We start from the raw sequence: 18,446 nt of genomic DNA, 5'->3' as shown, positions 1-18,446 counted from the left end.
CTCTGAAGTCAGTTTGTGGAGCTGACTCAGCGTGTCCATGCCAACTACTCATTGGAATTAAAGAATTGGAAATGTTTTAATCAAACACTCAGCAGTGTATTTCGAGGACATTATACAAAACAAAAGAACTTGTAAGATGAAGTGTTATTCCATTTACAATATTTATTGTTGGAAAGACAAAACAGACAACAGTGACAGATTATTCAGCTCATGAAGACATGTTGGACGAGCAGCTGTGTCTCCACTGAGGGACACTGAGGATACTAAACCCTGTCCACTGTCTCCATCGAGACCAAGAAAAAAACTAAAACATTACAAAATACTTCACTTGACATGTGAAAGATGACTTAAGATCATGAAACATATGACAACATATTTGTTAAAAACATCAGCTCCCCAGTTCCTGCTGCATGGTCTTCTGCAGACTGGCTATGCTCGCATCCAGAGCGGCCAGGCCGTCTCTGAAAGCGACCTCGTCTCTGGTGTCAAAGCTGGACCCCGACCTGGTGCTCCAATCAGAACACAGCGACTCCACGTCACAGCGGGACAGACGGCTGCGCTCCTCCACACAGGACTGGACTCCATCTGAACCATGGGATGGGTCCTTGTCCCCTCTCTGAGGTCCAACAGCAGGATGTGGTGATGTGTCTCTCAGTGTCTTTCCTTCTCTCTCTGCGGACACACACACAGGCTGACCCAGAGACATCAGGAACTGGCTGATGTGGTCTGTGGGGGGCTCTGCTGGATCTGGTCTGTGCTGGTGTTGGTTACAATGTTGTTCACACTGAAGAATCCTGAAGCAGACAGAGAGGAGAAGTCAAGGTGACTCTCACAATGATGTGCTACATTCACAAGGAGTTCCTTCACAACTTATTATTACTTAGTTTCTGCTCTACTCAAAACTTCAGCACTCTCCTCTGGAGAGACACAGACGCACAGAGACACAGACGTACACAGACAGACGTATAGAGACACGAAGACAGACGTACAGAGACAAACACACACAGACACCTACCCGTTCAGGTTTTCTATGTCTTCCAGTCTTTGCTGGGCAAGTGAAGCCATCTCACTCTTCTCTCGCTCACTGTCCAGCAACCTGCTTCTGGTGGCCTCCAAGTCTACACACACACACACACACACACCATCTGTCTTCACTAACATATCTACATTATAAACAGTATAGAATGATACAATGAGACGTGTGATTGGTCTACAGCTGGCTCAGAGCCGGACTGATCTCTGTGAGTGAGACTGAATGATGCGTCTACACAGTAGATGTGAACCTGTTTGGAGGAGAGCATTCTCTGCCTCTCTGTCTGTCAGCCGGCTCTGTGTGTCCTCTAGGGCATTCCGTAGTCCTGCGAGGTCCTCCTGGAGGTCCTGCAGCCGTGACTGAGCAGTGCCGAGCTCCTCCTGCAGCGTCCACACTGTGGAGACACACAGGACTCAAACTAGTCCCATCCCTTTAGTCCTGACGGAGGACTTCAGTGAGAACAACAGGACTGTACCTTCTGGGTTACAGAGCATCTCCAGGTTCTGATGAGACTCTGCTGTCACCCTCTGCTTCAACTGCTGGTTCAGAGTCCTCACACGCCTGGGACACACACGGACACACACACACACACACACACGGACGGACACACGGACACACACACGGACACACGGACACACACACACACACACACACACACACATATGTGTATATACAGTCAGGGCCATAAGTATTTGGACTGCTAAAATATCTGCTCAGATTAAGCCTAATACTACAAAACTGATTGGATGGCGCCTCACAATGCAGATGGATTTTGACCTAAAACATACTGTGAACACAACACAAGAGCTTCTTATGGCAAAGGAATGGAATATTCTTCAATGGCCAAGTCAGTCACCTGATCTCAACCCAGGTGAGCATTCTTTTCACTTTCTGAAGATAAAACTGAAGGCAGAAAGACCCACAAACAGCAGCAGCTGAAGGAGGCTGCAGTAAAAGGTCTGGCAAAGCATCTCAAAGGAGGAAACTCAGCATTTAGTGATGTTTATGGTGACAGTCTTCAGGCAGTCATTGACCGCAAAGGATTTTCCTCAAAGTATTAAAGTAATGATTATATTCACAATTATGTTAGTTTGTCCAATTACTTTTGTGCCTCTGAAAATGGAGATGACTGTGTAGAAATGGCTGTAATTCCTAAACGGTTAATGTGATATTTTTGTTTTATCCATTGAATTAAAGCTGAAAGTCTACATTTCAACCACATGTTGACTGATTAGTTTATAATCCATTGGGGTTGTGTAAAGAGGCAAAATTAGAAAAATTGAGTCACAGTCCAAATACTATACTGTAACTATGTTGGTGATTCTATTACTTCTGATCCCTCTTCCTGACACCTCCTCCATTTTCCCTGTTAACGGGTTTGTGGGAGTTTTTCCTAAACGGAATGGGGTCTCAGGACAGGGGGGGTCGTCTGCTGTACGGATTGTGAAGCCGCTTGATTTCTGATTTTGGGCTAGAAATACAATGGACTTGAGTTTGTTTTCATTGTAGCCCACTGGTGTGGATGTACACAGACGTCAGCTGGTGAGGGTCTCTGTTCAGGTACCTGCGGAGCTGAGTGTTCTGCATGTGAAGGGATGGTTGTTGTGGTTCAGCCCGGATGTTTGAAATACCAGCATCCATCAGTGGTGAAGACACCGTCTGCTCCAGATGACTGAGCAGCCTCTCTGCTACACTGCCTGCGCACACACAATCAAACGGAGAAAAACAGACACTTCAAAACCGCATGAAAACAAAAAGCAGATGTTTCCATTCCGGCTGCAGTTTAAATCACTTCACACTTTGTCTATAGCTGTCCACCCCAGGGTTCACTACTGCCATGGTAACATGAGAGAATGGACTACTCTGTATAGAATGTGCGATATCCTGAAGAGGACACCTGACAAATGACTGTGTCCATATATTGTGGACTGACAGGTTACCTTGTCCAGCGATCAGAGCCTTGAGTTCTCCAAGCAGATACTGAACCGTCTTCACTTTCCTGTCTGTCTCTGCACTGCAGTCCTGAGGGACTTTATCAACCTGTCCAAGCTCTAGCTGCATGTTGGACATCTTCATGGTCCACGTCGGTCTGACAGCTGAGCTTTGGACATCGATGTCTCTCACAGGAACAAACTCCTCCTCTTCCCTATCACACTCTGCCTCACAGCATGAGATTGAGATGGAGGTCTGGGGTTGGCCAGGAAAGATGGAGGTCTGAGGCGGATGGGGGGAGATCTGTTTCTCAGGTGGATGGATGGAGGTCTGGGGACGGCCAGGAAAGATGGAGGTCTGGGGTGGATGGGTGGAGGTCTGTTTCTCAGGCGGATGGATGGAGGTCTGAGGCGGATGGGGGGAGATCTGTTTCTCAGGTGGATGGATGGAGGTCTGGGGACGGCCAGGAAAGATGGAGGTCTGGGGTGGATGGGTGGAGGTCTGTTTCTCAGGCGGATGGAAGGAGGTCTGTTTCTCAGGCGGATGGATGGAGATCTGGGGCGGATGGGTGGAGGTCTGTTTCTCAGGTGGATGGATGGAGGCCTGGGGTGGATGGGTGGAGGTCTGTTTCTCAGGCGGATGGATGGAGGTCTGAGGCGGATGGGTGGAGGTCTGTTTCTCAGGTGGATGGATGGAGGTCTGAGGCGGATGGGTGGAGATCTGTTTCTCAGGTGGATGGATGGAGGTCTGGGGTGGATGGGTGGAGGTCTGTTTCTCAGGTGGATGGATGGAGGTCTGGGGTGGATGGATAGAGGTCTGTTTCTCAGTTGGATGAGTGGAGATCTGAGGTGGATGGATGGAGGTCTGTTTCTCAGGTGGATGGATGGAGGTCTGTTTCTCAGTTGGATGAGTGGAGATCTGAGGTGGATGGATGGAGGTCTGTTTCTCAGGTGGATGGATGGAGGTCTGTTTCTCAGGTGGCTGGATGGAGGTCTTCACAGCAGGACGGCGAGTTATGGAACCTGGTCCAGGCTGCCGCCCCCTCTGGTCTGGAGGATGAAGGGAACAGCTATCAACAGAAGGTGGAAAAGAGGACTGAGACATTTGAGCAGTAACTTCCTGTAAGATGAGACAGCGTCCGCTCCACAGAGTCATATTAATACTCACATTTCTCGAGGCACAGAGGAGGTGGAGTAGCAGCCATCTTTGACTCAAGCCTATTATTTAACCCTAAACATAAACTAAATTATAACTAATTTGAAAGCCTGGTTCTTAGTCTTTCACACCCAACCTGGAAAACACTACAACCAGTTCTGTTTGTTATAGTGTACCGGGCCCCAGGTCAGAGTTCTTATCAAGTCTTTAAAACAGATAAAATCATTATTGTAGGTGACTTTATTACTATTATCCATTATTATCCATAATGATAGCTTTAGTACTTGTCAAAAGTTTCTACACTAGCTAAATATAAAAAAGCAATTCCATCTGTATTTAATTCAATATCATGTCTCAATGTAAAGAATATGCTAACTTTAGTCCGTCCCTAAAAAGCAACACTCTATTTTATGTGGAGGATGAGTTCAGGAGTGTCACAGCCAGAGGAGAGAAGCTGTTCTGAAGTGTGCTGGTTCATCAGCTGATACTGCTGCATCTCTTACAGATAGCAGCAGGTGAGCAGGTTGTCTGGGCGGGTTTAGTCTTTTAGTATCCTTTAGCTCTTCTCACCAGCATCACTGAGCCATACACACCCCATCCTAGTTTGTGATGGTTCCAGTCAGGATGCTTTCTATTGCTCCTCTAGAAAAGTGAACAAGAACTTAGCACACAAGAAGCCCCCTCTTGATCCAGAGGTGTTGGCTAACTATAGACCGATCTCTAACCCACCCTTCCTCTCTCAGTTGTGTGACTTTCTACATATTAGTATAGTTTATTGGAGGACTTTCAGTCACAATTCAGAGTGATCATAGCACAGAGACAGCACTGGTGAAATGACTTTCTAATAGCATCAGACAAAGGACTTGTCTCTGTACTGGTCTTGTTAGACCTTAGTGCTACAATCAACACCATTGATCATCACATCCTGTTACAGAGCTCCAGGTTAGATTAGGATTCTATTCACAGTATCTTGACACTTTGACACACCCGTTAGTGGGCGACCGCGCTACACCCTGAGCCACAGCCACCCACATCTTAGTAATTCACTGTTACTGGGTTTTCTGGACTCAAATGAACTTGTATTTGAACTAAATATGTGTTGTATTCGTTTGTTGTAGAGACACAGTCCCTGCTGTTAAAAAGACTTCACTGCTGCAACAGTTTAGCAGCAAAACTATATGATAACATAAACACACCTGTCTTTGTGTTCCTGGTGGTTTTCTTCCAGAGTGAGCTACATGGTGTCGATTTAGCTGCTCCACCCTTCACTGCTCTGGGAAGGCCTGGCAGGGGACGGACACGGACACGGACACACACACACAAAAATAGACATAGCTATCATCCTGAAACCAGCTACTTTTTCCAGGTGTGCAATATGAGCTTTTCATTTACTAATCCTGAAAAAATCTGATGTTCCTATTGGTGAAAAGTCTTTAGAACTTGATCACAGTACCAAAAGGCATGTATGATTACATGTGTTTAGGAAAGTCATCTGACCTGCCTTTTCTGCCTGAAGGATGTCAGTGAGCAAGGCAGCACACCGGTCCAGACCTTTATGGAGAGAAGAGACCTGAGGGGACACAACACTTACATCACGTGGAGTCTACATGACAATACAGGACGCCAACCTCTGAGGACCACGAGGAGCCTCTCAACACATCCCTGGTGTTGTGGTGGAACCAGCAGACATCTGGGCCGAGACTTCCTGTTCTGTGAGCTGCTCGTTGTTTACGGTCCGATTAGCAACTAGAGATGAGAGACCGGAGGTGATCCAGTTTAACGCTCATTTTAAACCAATAAAACCAGAATGCTGCCGATACCTAAATGTGGTCCCGTTGCTTCCAGAATGCGTTTATAGAGATTAACATGATGCTGATGACTTTCAGTGTACACATCCATCACAGTTTACAGAGACACTGTGACCTACCGCACCGATCAGTCACTGAGGACTCGGGGCGCCTCAGGTGCGCTAGCTTTCAGTTTGACCTCCTGTGTCAGCTCCTGTGACCTCTTTGTTCCTCGCTGAGCTCGGCATTAAAGCATTTCACTACCCGCTGTACTGAGTAGGACAAATAAACCTGATGAGATTTGTGTTTACAATATAGATATTGTATTTTGTTTGCGTTTGTCTTATTCATGTACTGTACTTCATTATGTATTTCATAATCATAATTGTGCTTAGGCAACCCATGTGTGTGTGTTTTGAGTGAATGGAAGTCATGGAAGTGTGCAGCTATATTATGGAATATAATACATGTTATATTGGGGCGGACCTCTTCAGATGACATCATACAGATGACATCATCTCCCATCTGGAGTTGAAATGTCATCTTTGGTTCTTCATCATGACTCATCATCATCATTACCTGCTCTTCAGAGTCTGTGGATGTGGAGTACAGAGAGTAGGCTGGTCCGGGGCAGGCTGCTGGTCCTGGATCTGGAGTCCCTCTATCACCACAGGTAGAGGAGCCCAGTGTGAGAATGGGGCGGTGCAGAGTATACAGTAGTAAGGGGAGTAAAGGCCAGTGGACTCACCGTCTCCTGGACCGCTGTCCTTTGACTCCTCCTGTCAGCCTCCCTGATGTCACCACCTGCAGGTCACAGGCAGCATGTCAACACTCCTCCACCCAGTCTACCTGCCAGTACTGGTCTCTAGCAGACCCTGGAGCTGGGGCAGGAGTACTTCAGAAACCCTTGTGCAGTGTCTAACTTGCATATTATACTGCTGATGTGGATCATTATTCATTTCTAAGAAAGGCTCCATGGACATATTCTCTTGTTTATATACATCGCTTGTATTTCTTGTAACCCCTACTCATCTTTTGAATCATTATTTAAATGTTAATAACATAAACTTCAGCATGTTTCATAGTTGAAGCACTAAACTACAGCCCTGCTCTTTACTAAGCAGCACCATCAATAAAGCGAGAGCTCGCAGTAAAACTGGGACTCCATCAAAGCGACGTCACGGTGACGTAACCCATGTCTCCAGGTATCCCATGTAGATGTATCCTCGCAGACAGGAGCAATCACAGTCAAGCTAACGTTACAGAGCCAGAGTCGTGGACACACAGCTAGTTAGCTTTAGGTTGTGGGTGCTTGACTTGAGGCGGTCTTACTTAGAGACTTTGGTCTAACCCAGAGTCTGGGACCCGGAGACCAATGTCTTACCTTGCTTTTGGCGGTTCCTTTCATGCTGAACTACCGCAGCTTTTTCTCTGTGCTGTCAAACAGATTTCTGCATCCAATATATTTACGACGATTTCCTTCACGTGCGGCTACGTCTCATTTCTGCAGCTTCCGGTGGTTTGAAACGGACAACAGAAAGCTGACCAATCAAATGACTATGAAAGCGATGGGCGGGACTTCATGACCCGGAAAAACACAATGTTATGTTATGAGCACTAACCGTTGTTGTGGCGACGACAGAGGCGGGAAAACAACCAGCATACTCGTTCATTTAAGTAGCCGATAAGAGTAAAATAGTCCATTCTAAATATAAGTCCTGGTTAAAGAGTCTGTGTAGCACACAAAGGAACAGCTCTATGCTGCGCTGCATTTAAACACAGAACTGTACTGTACTTGGAAGGATATGAACAGTTATATCAGACATGTGTGGAGTAAAAATATAAATTCGTATATAATGGGAATACTCAAGTAAAGTAGGCCTAGAAGTACACCTTTTATTTGTACTCAAGTATATAGTAGCCTATTGAGTAAAGGAGTACTTCGTTCCACTCACTAGCTTCCTGTCCCTATGGCAAGGGCTCATGGGTATAGTACTTAGAACTGTCAGCAGCAAAACGGGGCTTCTCAGAAACAGTTGAAAGACCTCAATGTGTTTCATATGAGTGACTGTGAAATGTCAGTGTGTACTCAAACATCACAAACACACTCCTCAGACACAGCAGCATCTCTTGGAAAGATCCTCCCTACTTTTCACAATTTGAAACTTTTAAACTTCAAACAAAAATTCTTTGCTAAAACTACAACAAGCTGAACACCATATAAGAAAAATAACTCAAGTCAATGCTTTGTGTTGCGTTAACGTTTGCTCTACTCCCATTCTTCTTCTTCTTCTTCCTCCTCTGCAGGCTGAGCAGCCGGCTGGCTCCTCACATCTTTCTCTTGGAAAGATCCTCCCTGAGGACACGTGATGGGACAGAGGACAGTGTGAGGACAGACAGCTACACTGACATCACCAACATTTCAGAGGAATAAAAACAATGCAGTTACCTTCCTGGAGTCTGTCGAGGCAACGCCCTTCCTGGGGGGGTTGAAGCCTGCAGGTCCACTGCTGCTGAGCGCAGACTCCTCTAACCACGAGGGCACTTCCTGCTGGGCCTGTCCATCCCAGTCAACACACATGACACCATGAAGGCCAACTCTCACTGTGCTTTGAGTACTTCCTGTAATGTTGTAATGTCATGGTGACTCTGGACGAACTGCAGAGACCCACAGCTCAGGTGGGGGAATCTGTCCACAGGACAACTATTGGGCGTGCACTCCACAAATCTGGCCTTTATGGAAGAGTGGCAAAAAGAAAGCCATTGTTAAAAGAAAACCATAAGAAGTCCCATTTGCAGTTTGCCAGAAACCATGTGGGGGACACAGCAAACATGTGGAAGAAGGTGCTCTGGTCAGATGAAACCAAAATTGAACTTTTTGGCCTAAATGCAAAACGTTATGTGTGGCGGAGACCTAACACTGCACATCACCCTGAACACACCATCCCCACTGTCAAACATGGTGGCGGTAGCATGATGCTCTGGGGGTGCTTCTCTTCAGCAGGGACAGGGAAGTTGGTCAGAGTTGATGGGAAGATGGATGGAGACAAATACAGGGCAATCTTCATCAGAGGTTTAGTTTTCTTTTTTGTAAATTGCATCCGCTAAAAAGACGATTTGATTTTTGGAATCAATTCATTTTGGTAAAAGAATGAATCTCTCAGGTGATGGGGAGAGGCTTGTGTTGGAAAAATACAGAATGATATATGAATAATGCTTGTACTTTTCCATGACTGTGCACCTGTTTGCATTTAGCCTTCAATTCCATATGACCTTGTTAATCACAGATGTTTTTGAAGACAGATCTCACATTTGCTTCAAAGAGGTGCACACCTGGGCAGGCACCCACACAACCACACTATTACATATGACTCAACCAAGAAGATGGTTCAAACTGGTCCAAACCTTCACTATACCATGTGTGAAAGTTGTTTGTCACACTGTATAAAATACAGGGACTTAGTGACAGAGCGCTGAGCAAGCTACGTGACGCATAACTATGTGCTGTGACTCTGTTCCTCTTGCAAGAATACATCTCCTGATTATTGATTAAACACTTGGTGTCGAGTAGAATTTTTCCAACAGGTTGTTACTGCCCTCTTTCTTCCATTGTGCATTTGTTTTAACTGGACAAAATGTAGAGACACTAGAAGTTTAACTTTTACTAAAATGGGTAAAAAAACAAATCCTAAGGGTTATAAGGCCTGCTCAGTGGAGGGTTTCTGTAACGTTTTCCTCTTTACAGTTTTTAAAACATTTAATTGGTGGTGATATTCCAGCCTAGGAACACTGGTTGTTTTCTGGGTCTATGGGCAACAATATAACTTCAATTGCAGGTGTAATCTTTTCTTTGTGCACCTGTATCCAATAGGAACAGACATGTCTCTTGTGTCTGTTTTTACAGGTTATTCCAGCTGTGGATAGACGGCTTTCTTGGACAGTTCATATTTAAAAAGATCACAAGAAAATTTGGAAAATGCAGTTCATTGAATTGTTGAATCATTGCATTACAATTATTTGTTAGTTATATGATATAATAAATCACAGTATAATGTACACATATTCTGTGTAAATAAGAGTCAGTCCAGTTCCTCGGAGCATGTGATCCATTCCAGCACGTCTGCTACTTGAGTTAGAACGCAGTGCATTGTGGGACGTAGGTTGACGGTGAAGTCTAGATGGCTGTGAACCTCAGGCAGAGCGTAGAGCCTGCTGTAGGAAGGCCGTGAAGGATGCCAACATAGTGCAGTGTTGAAAACCGGCGTCATTATGATCGCCAATGTCATTTTTAGACACACCATAATGAAGCATCAGAAAAGAGCTGCACATAAGAAACGAAAAATGATGACCACGTTGGTTGACTGCTTTTATTAGAAAAATACTCTGTTCTATAAGTACCAGCGTTTTCTGCAGCCGCTAGCTCCATGGTAGCATCCGCTAGCACATTTACTAGTAAAATCGGGTCTGTATTGTATCTTTCGACCGTTAAAATGCTGCAAGATCCGATTTGCAGCGGTCATGGCAACTTTGGACAGTGTGTGTTTGGGCTACTTTTGTGAAAAATCCGTCAGGAATAAAAGAAAATCAATGCTTTCTTTGCAAAAAATGAGGATTTTGTGCATGCTGGTATAGCAAACACGGCCATGTTTTGTGACGTAATTTTCGTAAGCAAGCCGTAAGAACGGAAAGGGAAGGGATCGCGAGGACTGATAGGAGAGCTTCACCACGAGCTGCTACCGACACCTGAAGCTCAAGGTGGTGGACTACCACCTCCTCTCTCCCAGGGAAAGGAGAAGTGGGTGGATCGGTACTGGACTAGTCTCATACGACATAGGAGTCTTTCAGAGTGAAGCAGATCTCAGGTCAGTCTGTGGGAGCCGGTACTCTGGTCTTCCTGTGGTGAGCTGGTTAGAAAAGCTGAACAGTCTGGAGTAATTGGTGGACAATCTGTTCCCACTGACCGACTTTTCAAACAGTGATGAAGGCATCTTTCATTTAGCTCATATTTTGACTTCCATTCTTACACTAGCTATAGACACCTATATTACTTCCATATAATCTGTAGCCTACTGATTTTTGTATGACTTCACTGGAATCAATTCAGACTGCTCTTAATCCCAAATTTTCTACAATCAGCACTCCATGTTCATTAGTCACATTTACACTTCTCCATTTCTAAAGTGGACTTTGGGTCTTTCAGGGAGAACTCACTTCAAAGGATTAAATACTTTTGGAAATATAAGAACTACTGGACTGCCTTAAATTTAACACACGTGACAATAAAAGTAGGCTTTGCTTTGAACAAATATGTATTTATTTGTTATCTTTATCCTTGAAAACACAATTGTAATTGGGACACCTTTTGACTTTTCACAATTTTAAACTTTTAAACTTCAAACAAAAATTCTTTGCTAAAACTACAACAAGCTGAACACCATATAAGAAAAATAACTCAAGTCAATGCTTTGTGTTGCATTAACGTTTGCTCTACTCCCATTCTTCTTCCTCCTCTGCAGGCTGAGCAGCCGGCTGGCTCCTCACATCTTTCTCTTGGAAAGATCCTCCCTGAGGACACGTGATGGGACAGAGGACAGTGTGGACAGACAGCTACACTGACATCACCAACATTTCAGATGAATAAAAACAATGCAGTTACCTTCCTGGAGTCTGTCGAGGCAAAGCCCTTCCTGGGGGGGTTGAAGCCTGCAGGTCCACTGCTGCTGAGCGCAGACTCCTCTAACCACGAGGGCACTTCCTGCTGGGCCTGTCCATCCCAGTCAACACACATGACACCATGAAGGCCAACTCTCACTGTGCTTTGAGTACTTTCTGCAATGTTAATAACTAATAAAAGGCCCAACACCCATGTGTGTGATAAAGCTGATGGCTCTTACCTTTGACAGGACTGTGACGAGGGAGCGGGCCAACTGGCAATCAGCTTCGGGGTCATAGAAAGACACCGCCCTCCCAATGTTTCCGCAGCGGCCAGTTCTCCCAATGCGGTGGACGTATTCATCAACGTTGTTGGGGAGGTCAAAGTTCACCACATGCTGTACATCTGGAATATCCAGACCGCGGGCAGCTACAGAGGTTGCCACCAGGACTGGACATTTGCCAAAGCGGAAATCTGCCAGAGCCCGCTCTCGCTCCCGCTGCTCACGGTCACTGTGAGACAACAACACAGTTCTAACCGCATTCAGACGTACAGATTAGTCATTACTGACACATCACTTACCCATGAATGCTGGTAGTCGGAACCTTCTCCTGGCACAGGAAAGCAGCAATGAAATCCGCTTGTCTCTTGGTCTGCACAAAGACCATGGTGCGCTCCGTTCCTGCAAAAACCATAGACTGATAAGAAGTGGACGCAGTCGTCGTGATGTCACCCATTGTTTGTGGACTGTGGGTTGTAAGCCCTGGGTTTGTCTCTGGTAGAGACCTGTCAATCGCCGCGTAGCCCCGCCCTAAAGTATACTCTGCTTTATGGTCCGTTTGACTCTAAATGGACCATAATTTACAAAATGAACATCATGCTGTATTGAAGACTTGAAACTAGAGATTGAGACCATAAACTCATGTTTACTGAGGTAATAAATCAAGAGAGAAGTAGAATCATTTTCTCAGACATTCTCTACAACCAGAGGAGTCGCCCCCTGATGGTCAGTAGAGAGAATGGCGGTTTGAAGCCTTGCAAAAACATCTAAATGAAGACTGTAAGTCAAACACCAGCTCATGTTACATATTCGGTCCTAAAAGAGCTGCAGAGTGCTCTGTGGTTAAAAGCTACATAATGCTATGTAGCAATGGCACCTTTATAGAGTTTAGACTTTTAACTGGATATATGGATCTGCTGCAAGTTATCCTAGCCTAGTTTTAGCTGATTGGATTCTAAATATTCATAGATACATTGTTGTCCTTGCTAATATTTGGAGGCTGGTAAAATAGCTACAAGAGACTGTAGGCTACCTGTGGTCTTGAGAATTTCAACGAGATGCTCCCTCTTGGAGAACTTGTTGACTTGGATAAACATCTGCTCCACATCGCTGCAGGCTCCGCCCACCACACCCACAGCCAAGAACAAATAGTCAGTCTTGAGGAAGTCAGCCGCCAACCTGCAAAAACACACTACCCTATTGATACATGCCAAGCTTACTTCTACAGTACAAGATGTGGCTGATGAAGGTGCAGACCTTTGGATGTCCTCAGGGTAGGTGGCACTGAACATCAGAGTCTGACGGTTCTCTTTGGATGGCAGTCCAGGGGAGCCCACCAAGCGGCGCATGTCGGGCTCAAAACCCATATCCAACATCCGGTCAGCCTCATCCATGACCAAGTACCGCAGCTTAGTCAACCCAACCTGGAGCACAAACACCATCCAGTTACAGTGAAAGCTTTCAACTAATGACTGTATGACTGAAAATACTGAAAGCATTTACCTTTCCTCTTCCAATCACATCCAACAGTCTCCCTGGTGTTCCACACAGCACATTGCACCCCCTGAAGAGGTCTCTTATTTGGTGACTAGTGCTGACTCCACCGTAGACCACTACTGGACGCACACACGTCCTACAACAGTCAGAGGTCTCTGATTAGAAGCCAGCAGTATGTGCAGAAAGATGTATATTAGGGGGTTGGTTTTTAATTTATAGATGGAATGGAAATATTCCTTATAAAACTGTAAAATGAATCAGTGAATCAAAAATACAATGCATCTTCTGATTGTTTCACAGCAGTTACGTTCTAAAGCACAAATAACACATCCACACCTCCTCAAACCTGGTGGAAGGTGCCGGATGTTGAATGAAAGAGGCCGAGGCCTGTCTGCTCTGTGACACAGCATATAGCAGCACACAGCAGACAGACACAATAGCACAGCGATGGAACAACCCTCTCTCCACCGCTTTGTATCACGCATACGCTAAAGAGTGACGCATACTGTGAGCCTGACCTGGGACTGAGAACAGGCTGTACCCCCTGCTTATTGGCAGGGGGGGTGTAATGCAATGATTGAAAGGGATTATGTTTGCATCACAATTGTTGCACATTATACCTTCAACTCATGGGAAAACACTATTTGTCAAAGCCAGTCTTAACATACCCAAAGGCAAACTTCCTGGCCTCCAGGTAAATCTGGTTGATGAGCTCCCTGGTTGGGGCCACAATGATGGCTTCAGGCTCCTGCTGCTCACTGAAGGAACTGGCTGCCACTCCGTCTGCCATTAGCTGCTGCAGGATAGGGAGCAGGAATGCAGCCTGGAGGAGGGAAGATACATTCATACTCTATTTACAATAAAGATTTCAGAAAACACTCAAGTCAAATGAATAGGAAATAAATGATAGTATCTATATTTGTATCAGCAGCCGATGGACCCGTGCATGCCTAGTAGTGGTTTATCGGACCAGTTGATCAACCCTCACCGTTCGGCACGCACGTGAACTGCGGATTAATTACACAGTTTAACGTTAACCATGAAATAAAGTTTTACTGACCATCGTTGTCTGCTAATATTCAGTAAATTATGAAATCAGGACATCTGCATTTATGCTTTTCTAGTTGCTGATCTCTGATAATGTTACATTGAACAACCAATTACATTCATGTAATCAGTAAAATGTAGTTTTGGTGATAAACTTGAATAAATCCAGTAGTTTGAAGGAGACGTTTTCACATGAAAATATATATATATATATATATATATATATATATATATATATATATATATATATATATATATGAGATGAATTATGAGCTGTTTAACTTCCTAACACAAGCTCTAAGCACATTATAATACATCATTAAAACTAATAACGACTAGATTTGTTTCAATAAAAATACAATCTTTTTTTCCCCTTATCATTTGAATTGTGTTTTTAATGAAGAAAAAAAAAAACACTATAAGTAAAGTAAAAGGATAACATTTGGAATTATTGATGGTTTACAGACATAAGTGGTTGAAATGATGTGGGGACAAAGAAATATATTCTGGAGCCTGGTAGAGCAGCTGCTTTAATCGAACAGTATGGATCATCAATGATCCACAATTACCATCGGTGGCAAAAAAAAAATAATCAGGGATCTCTAAAAGTTACATTGGCTCCTTCTTTAACTTTAGTGCTGATCTGAAATTTGATCTGATCCATGAGTTTTCTGAGCCGTTGCACCACTATTGTCTAGGCCAGAGGTAGCAAACACGATGCCCGCAGGGACCACGTGAGTCGCCCGCAGGGACCACGTGAGTCGCCCGCAAGGCATGTTCGAAAACAGCACTAGTATGAAGGCAAATCACTGTAAAAATTTGAGCGCACAAATAAGATCAACGCACGTGTGTAGAGGTCCCGCACGTGTAAATTAAACAGCGTATATTACTTTGACGAGTGCTTTCACATCACTCTGCACAGAATATCTCTGCTCGAGCGAGCACAATTTGCAGCCTGCGAGGAGAAAACCATGGTTTGAGCGCACGACTACTATCACTGCTCCTCTACTCGCTAAACTTCCAGCTCACGAGTACTTTTTCTTTTTGACACCAAACTACATTTAATTGGTTACAATCGTCGTCTTTGGGTTGGCCGGATCCTACATTACTAATAAATTGTATAAACATGGGACAGAGTTCTTGATTTGTTATTTTTTTTTTACAAAAGTCGTGGCTAGTACAAACGAGACATGATGTGAAGATATGACAGTTAATAATTTCCTAAAAAATGTTAGAAGTGATAATTTGTACAAATATATAACCGGTGTGATTTTGAACAAAATACACAATCATTGTGAAAAATAATTAGCATGTGATCAGACAGTCTCTTCACATACATTATTATTATAAAAGGTGATCTGAGCAACTTTGTTATTCAGGAAGTTTGTATCAAACAAGTAGCCCTTCGTCCTACTCAGTACCCTTGAAGTAGCTCTCCGTTTCAAAAAGGTTGGTGACCCCTGGTCCAGGCTCTACCGTACAGCACGGTGTGCTCTCTATACCTTTTATAACATCCACCCCTCTCAACTCACAGTTTTACCAGATCCAGTCTGGGCACAGGCCATGAGGTCTCTGCCAGCGGAGATGATTGGGATGCCGTGCTTCTGCACGGGGGTCGGCTTCACATAACCAGACTTGCTGACGTTTTTCCTCAGGGACTCGCACAATGCTGCCTCATCAAAGGTCTGAAGGAAGAACCATCCATAACTTATACAAAGCTTCAAGGGACAGTTCATATTTGTTGCCATTAGGTTGTTTGAGTTACATCCTAGTTACGGCATACAGATTTGTACCCTCACACCGGGGCCAGAATTATTTTAATGATGAAATTGGTTGATTAATCATCAAGTCAATAAATTGTAAGTTGCCATCATCCGTTTGAGAACCACTTACAGAAGCATCTTTAATCAATTATTTTATCTTATGAAGCAGCAACTCATTCATGAAATAACTAGTTACTGCAGCAATTCTTACCATGACAGCCTGCGGTGCGTTGGGTCCGCTGACCTCCACCAATATGTCATCATACTTGTCAAAGTTGATGCCTTTCTCATAGTGGGCAAAAATAGAGTCTTCGTCTTCAGTAGGGGTTGGGGGAACGTATGTAACCCTGGGTCCTGAGGGTCACAAGTGGTAAAAGCTTAATCATACTGCAGGACTGATGAATAGATTTACCAGTTCACTTACTTTCACCATCGGCTTCATCCGTCTTTTTTGGACCTTTAGCTTCCCCTGTATGAGATACAGAAGTCACATTAGTGAAATGTTTCAGATCCCAACTAAAAGGCTAACATCTATTAATCATAAAAACATTACAATCACCAGCAAAGATCTCCTCATCTTTCCCCCGGTAGCCTGCACAGATAGAAGACACACTGGGATTATTAACCCTTAAATCATGGTTTCATGTTGGTAAATGTCCAAAGGTAGGTGATTGCTCAGTTACCTCCTCCAAAGCCTCCTCTGGCACCATGGTCATCACCTTTAACACATTACTGAATTAGCAATACATTTCAGAAAACTAACTTCATGCAAAAGCTGCCCTGCACTTAGAATGAACACACACACACACACACACACACACACACACACACACACTAAGGCAGTTCATGTAGTCAGCCGAAATGTCTTTAATAGAGTTTCACTCAGACTACACTGGATTCCAGTGGTCTCAGTAACAAACATAAGACAACATTACCATTGAAGTCATTGTGATCCATCCCGCCAAAGAATAAACATGCTTTTAGGACACATTTCATAAACAGAGTTTTAAGCTTTCAATTGAATAAAAGAAATCTCCCAACTGACACCAAAATAATCAGCTAATACTCTTCATATTGTTCAGAAGGTTTAATCCGGGATGATGCTTGTAATGTTTGTCGTCGTGTAAGTTTCTTAAATGTTTTTGATACTTTCCCTTCGTGAAACTGTTGGAAACCTTTTCAATGGCAAGCTGACTGCTTCCAAGAAAAGTGTTAGAGCCATCTCTGAAGCCTACAGGGGATTTGAGTTCAATACGTAAAGCAGGAAAGTATCCCTTCAAGTAGAGAAGCACCGATTTGGAGTTTAAGGGCTAATTATCGGTTTAAGCCAGAGGTCGGCAACCTTTACAAGCCAAAGAGCCATTTTGCACAAAATTTAATTTGTCTGGAGCTATTTGATATCACAGCTTATAAAGTTTTGTATATAGTTATATTATATGTACAAAAACTATAGTTTGTTGTATTTGTGAAATTATAGAACAAGATTAAAGACACTTCTTGACATTTTACCCGTTATAACAATATCAAACTCTTATGAAGAGGAGAAAAAAAACTTGCTCAGTTTGCTCCAGCAGTTGAGAAATCGCTCTTTTTCGCTCATCTCCAGTGTGATACTTTTCATCAAATGCTGTGTGCTTGTTCCGGAAGTGACATTAAACATTACATTTTTTGTTGTTTGCTAATTTCTCACCACATTTCAAGCATACAGGTAAACCAGCATCATTGGCAGTGAAAGCAAATAAATATGTCCGCGCAGAATTAAACTCTTCATTTTCCGCCGTGACTTTTCTTTTTTGGCATTTATCCATTGATAGTTTACCGAGGGTTAATGTTGCGCCAATACTTCATGATAATAAAAAAAATAATCTGCACCAAGATGGCAGCAACTTTATTCACTTTTCCCACACTTCACCAGAACGTCTTTCTTTTTCCGTCTCATCCTCCACAATAAAAGCCCCAAACACATACACAGGAACACTGCTTCCTAGAAAGCTCTTAACATGCTCAACACAATAGCTTACAATAGTTTACCACGGGCGGAGGTCTGCAAATAATATATGATTGGCCACCTGCAGTGAAAGGCGTAAAATGTGGTGCACGCTTTAGTTGACAAACTATTAAAACATTTTTTATTGTTGACGGCGTGTCCAGTGGTGTTATCAGCCCTACGGAGCGCCGTCTGAAGTCACGGTTAGCGGCTTTGAGGAGGACGGACACAAAACAGGACTTTCCTTATTAACGCTTATTTTGTTCTGCACAACTATTTTGAAGTCCACACAAATAAACTGTAAAGGAACAA

General features: G+C 43.9%; 2 protein-coding genes across 2 annotated transcripts; both read right to left on the bottom strand.

The window, feature by feature from the left end:
* Positions 1-210: 210 nt before the first annotated feature.
* ccdc14 (coiled-coil domain containing 14) lies at positions 211-7,407 on the bottom strand. The gene is made up of 11 exons (XM_079186033.1): positions 7,292-7,407; positions 6,656-6,711; positions 6,487-6,568; positions 5,618-5,690; positions 5,317-5,403; positions 2,974-4,014; positions 2,598-2,730; positions 1,509-1,594; positions 1,284-1,427; positions 1,016-1,118; positions 211-794 (listed from the first exon to the last, which is right to left on the bottom strand). The coding sequence occupies exons 1-11, from the start codon at positions 7,313-7,315 to the stop codon at positions 389-391; spliced, it is 2,235 nt and encodes a 744-aa protein (XP_079042159.1). The 5' UTR covers positions 7,316-7,407; the 3' UTR covers positions 211-388.
* Positions 7,408-11,394: 3,987 nt separating this feature from the next.
* On the bottom strand, positions 11,395-17,104 carry ddx4 (DEAD (Asp-Glu-Ala-Asp) box polypeptide 4; the record flags this gene model as incomplete). The annotated part of the gene is made up of 14 exons (XM_079185623.1): positions 11,395-11,472; positions 11,564-11,671; positions 11,802-12,072; positions 12,143-12,242; positions 12,874-13,019; positions 13,098-13,264; positions 13,344-13,473; positions 14,006-14,160; positions 15,917-16,069; positions 16,359-16,501; positions 16,572-16,616; positions 16,707-16,739; positions 16,831-16,866; positions 17,083-17,104. The coding sequence occupies 14 exons, from the start codon at positions 17,102-17,104 to the stop codon at positions 11,395-11,397; spliced, it is 1,587 nt and encodes a 528-aa protein (XP_079041749.1).
* Between the last annotated feature and the right edge of the window lie 1,342 nt (positions 17,105-18,446).

Source organism: Pholis gunnellus (assembly GCF_910591455.1).
Source record: "Pholis gunnellus genome assembly, chromosome: 24".
NCBI lineage: Eukaryota > Metazoa > Chordata > Actinopteri > Perciformes > Pholidae > Pholis > Pholis gunnellus.
Note: the sequence above shows the minus strand (reverse complement) of the source record. Positions and strands in the feature narration are given on the sequence as shown.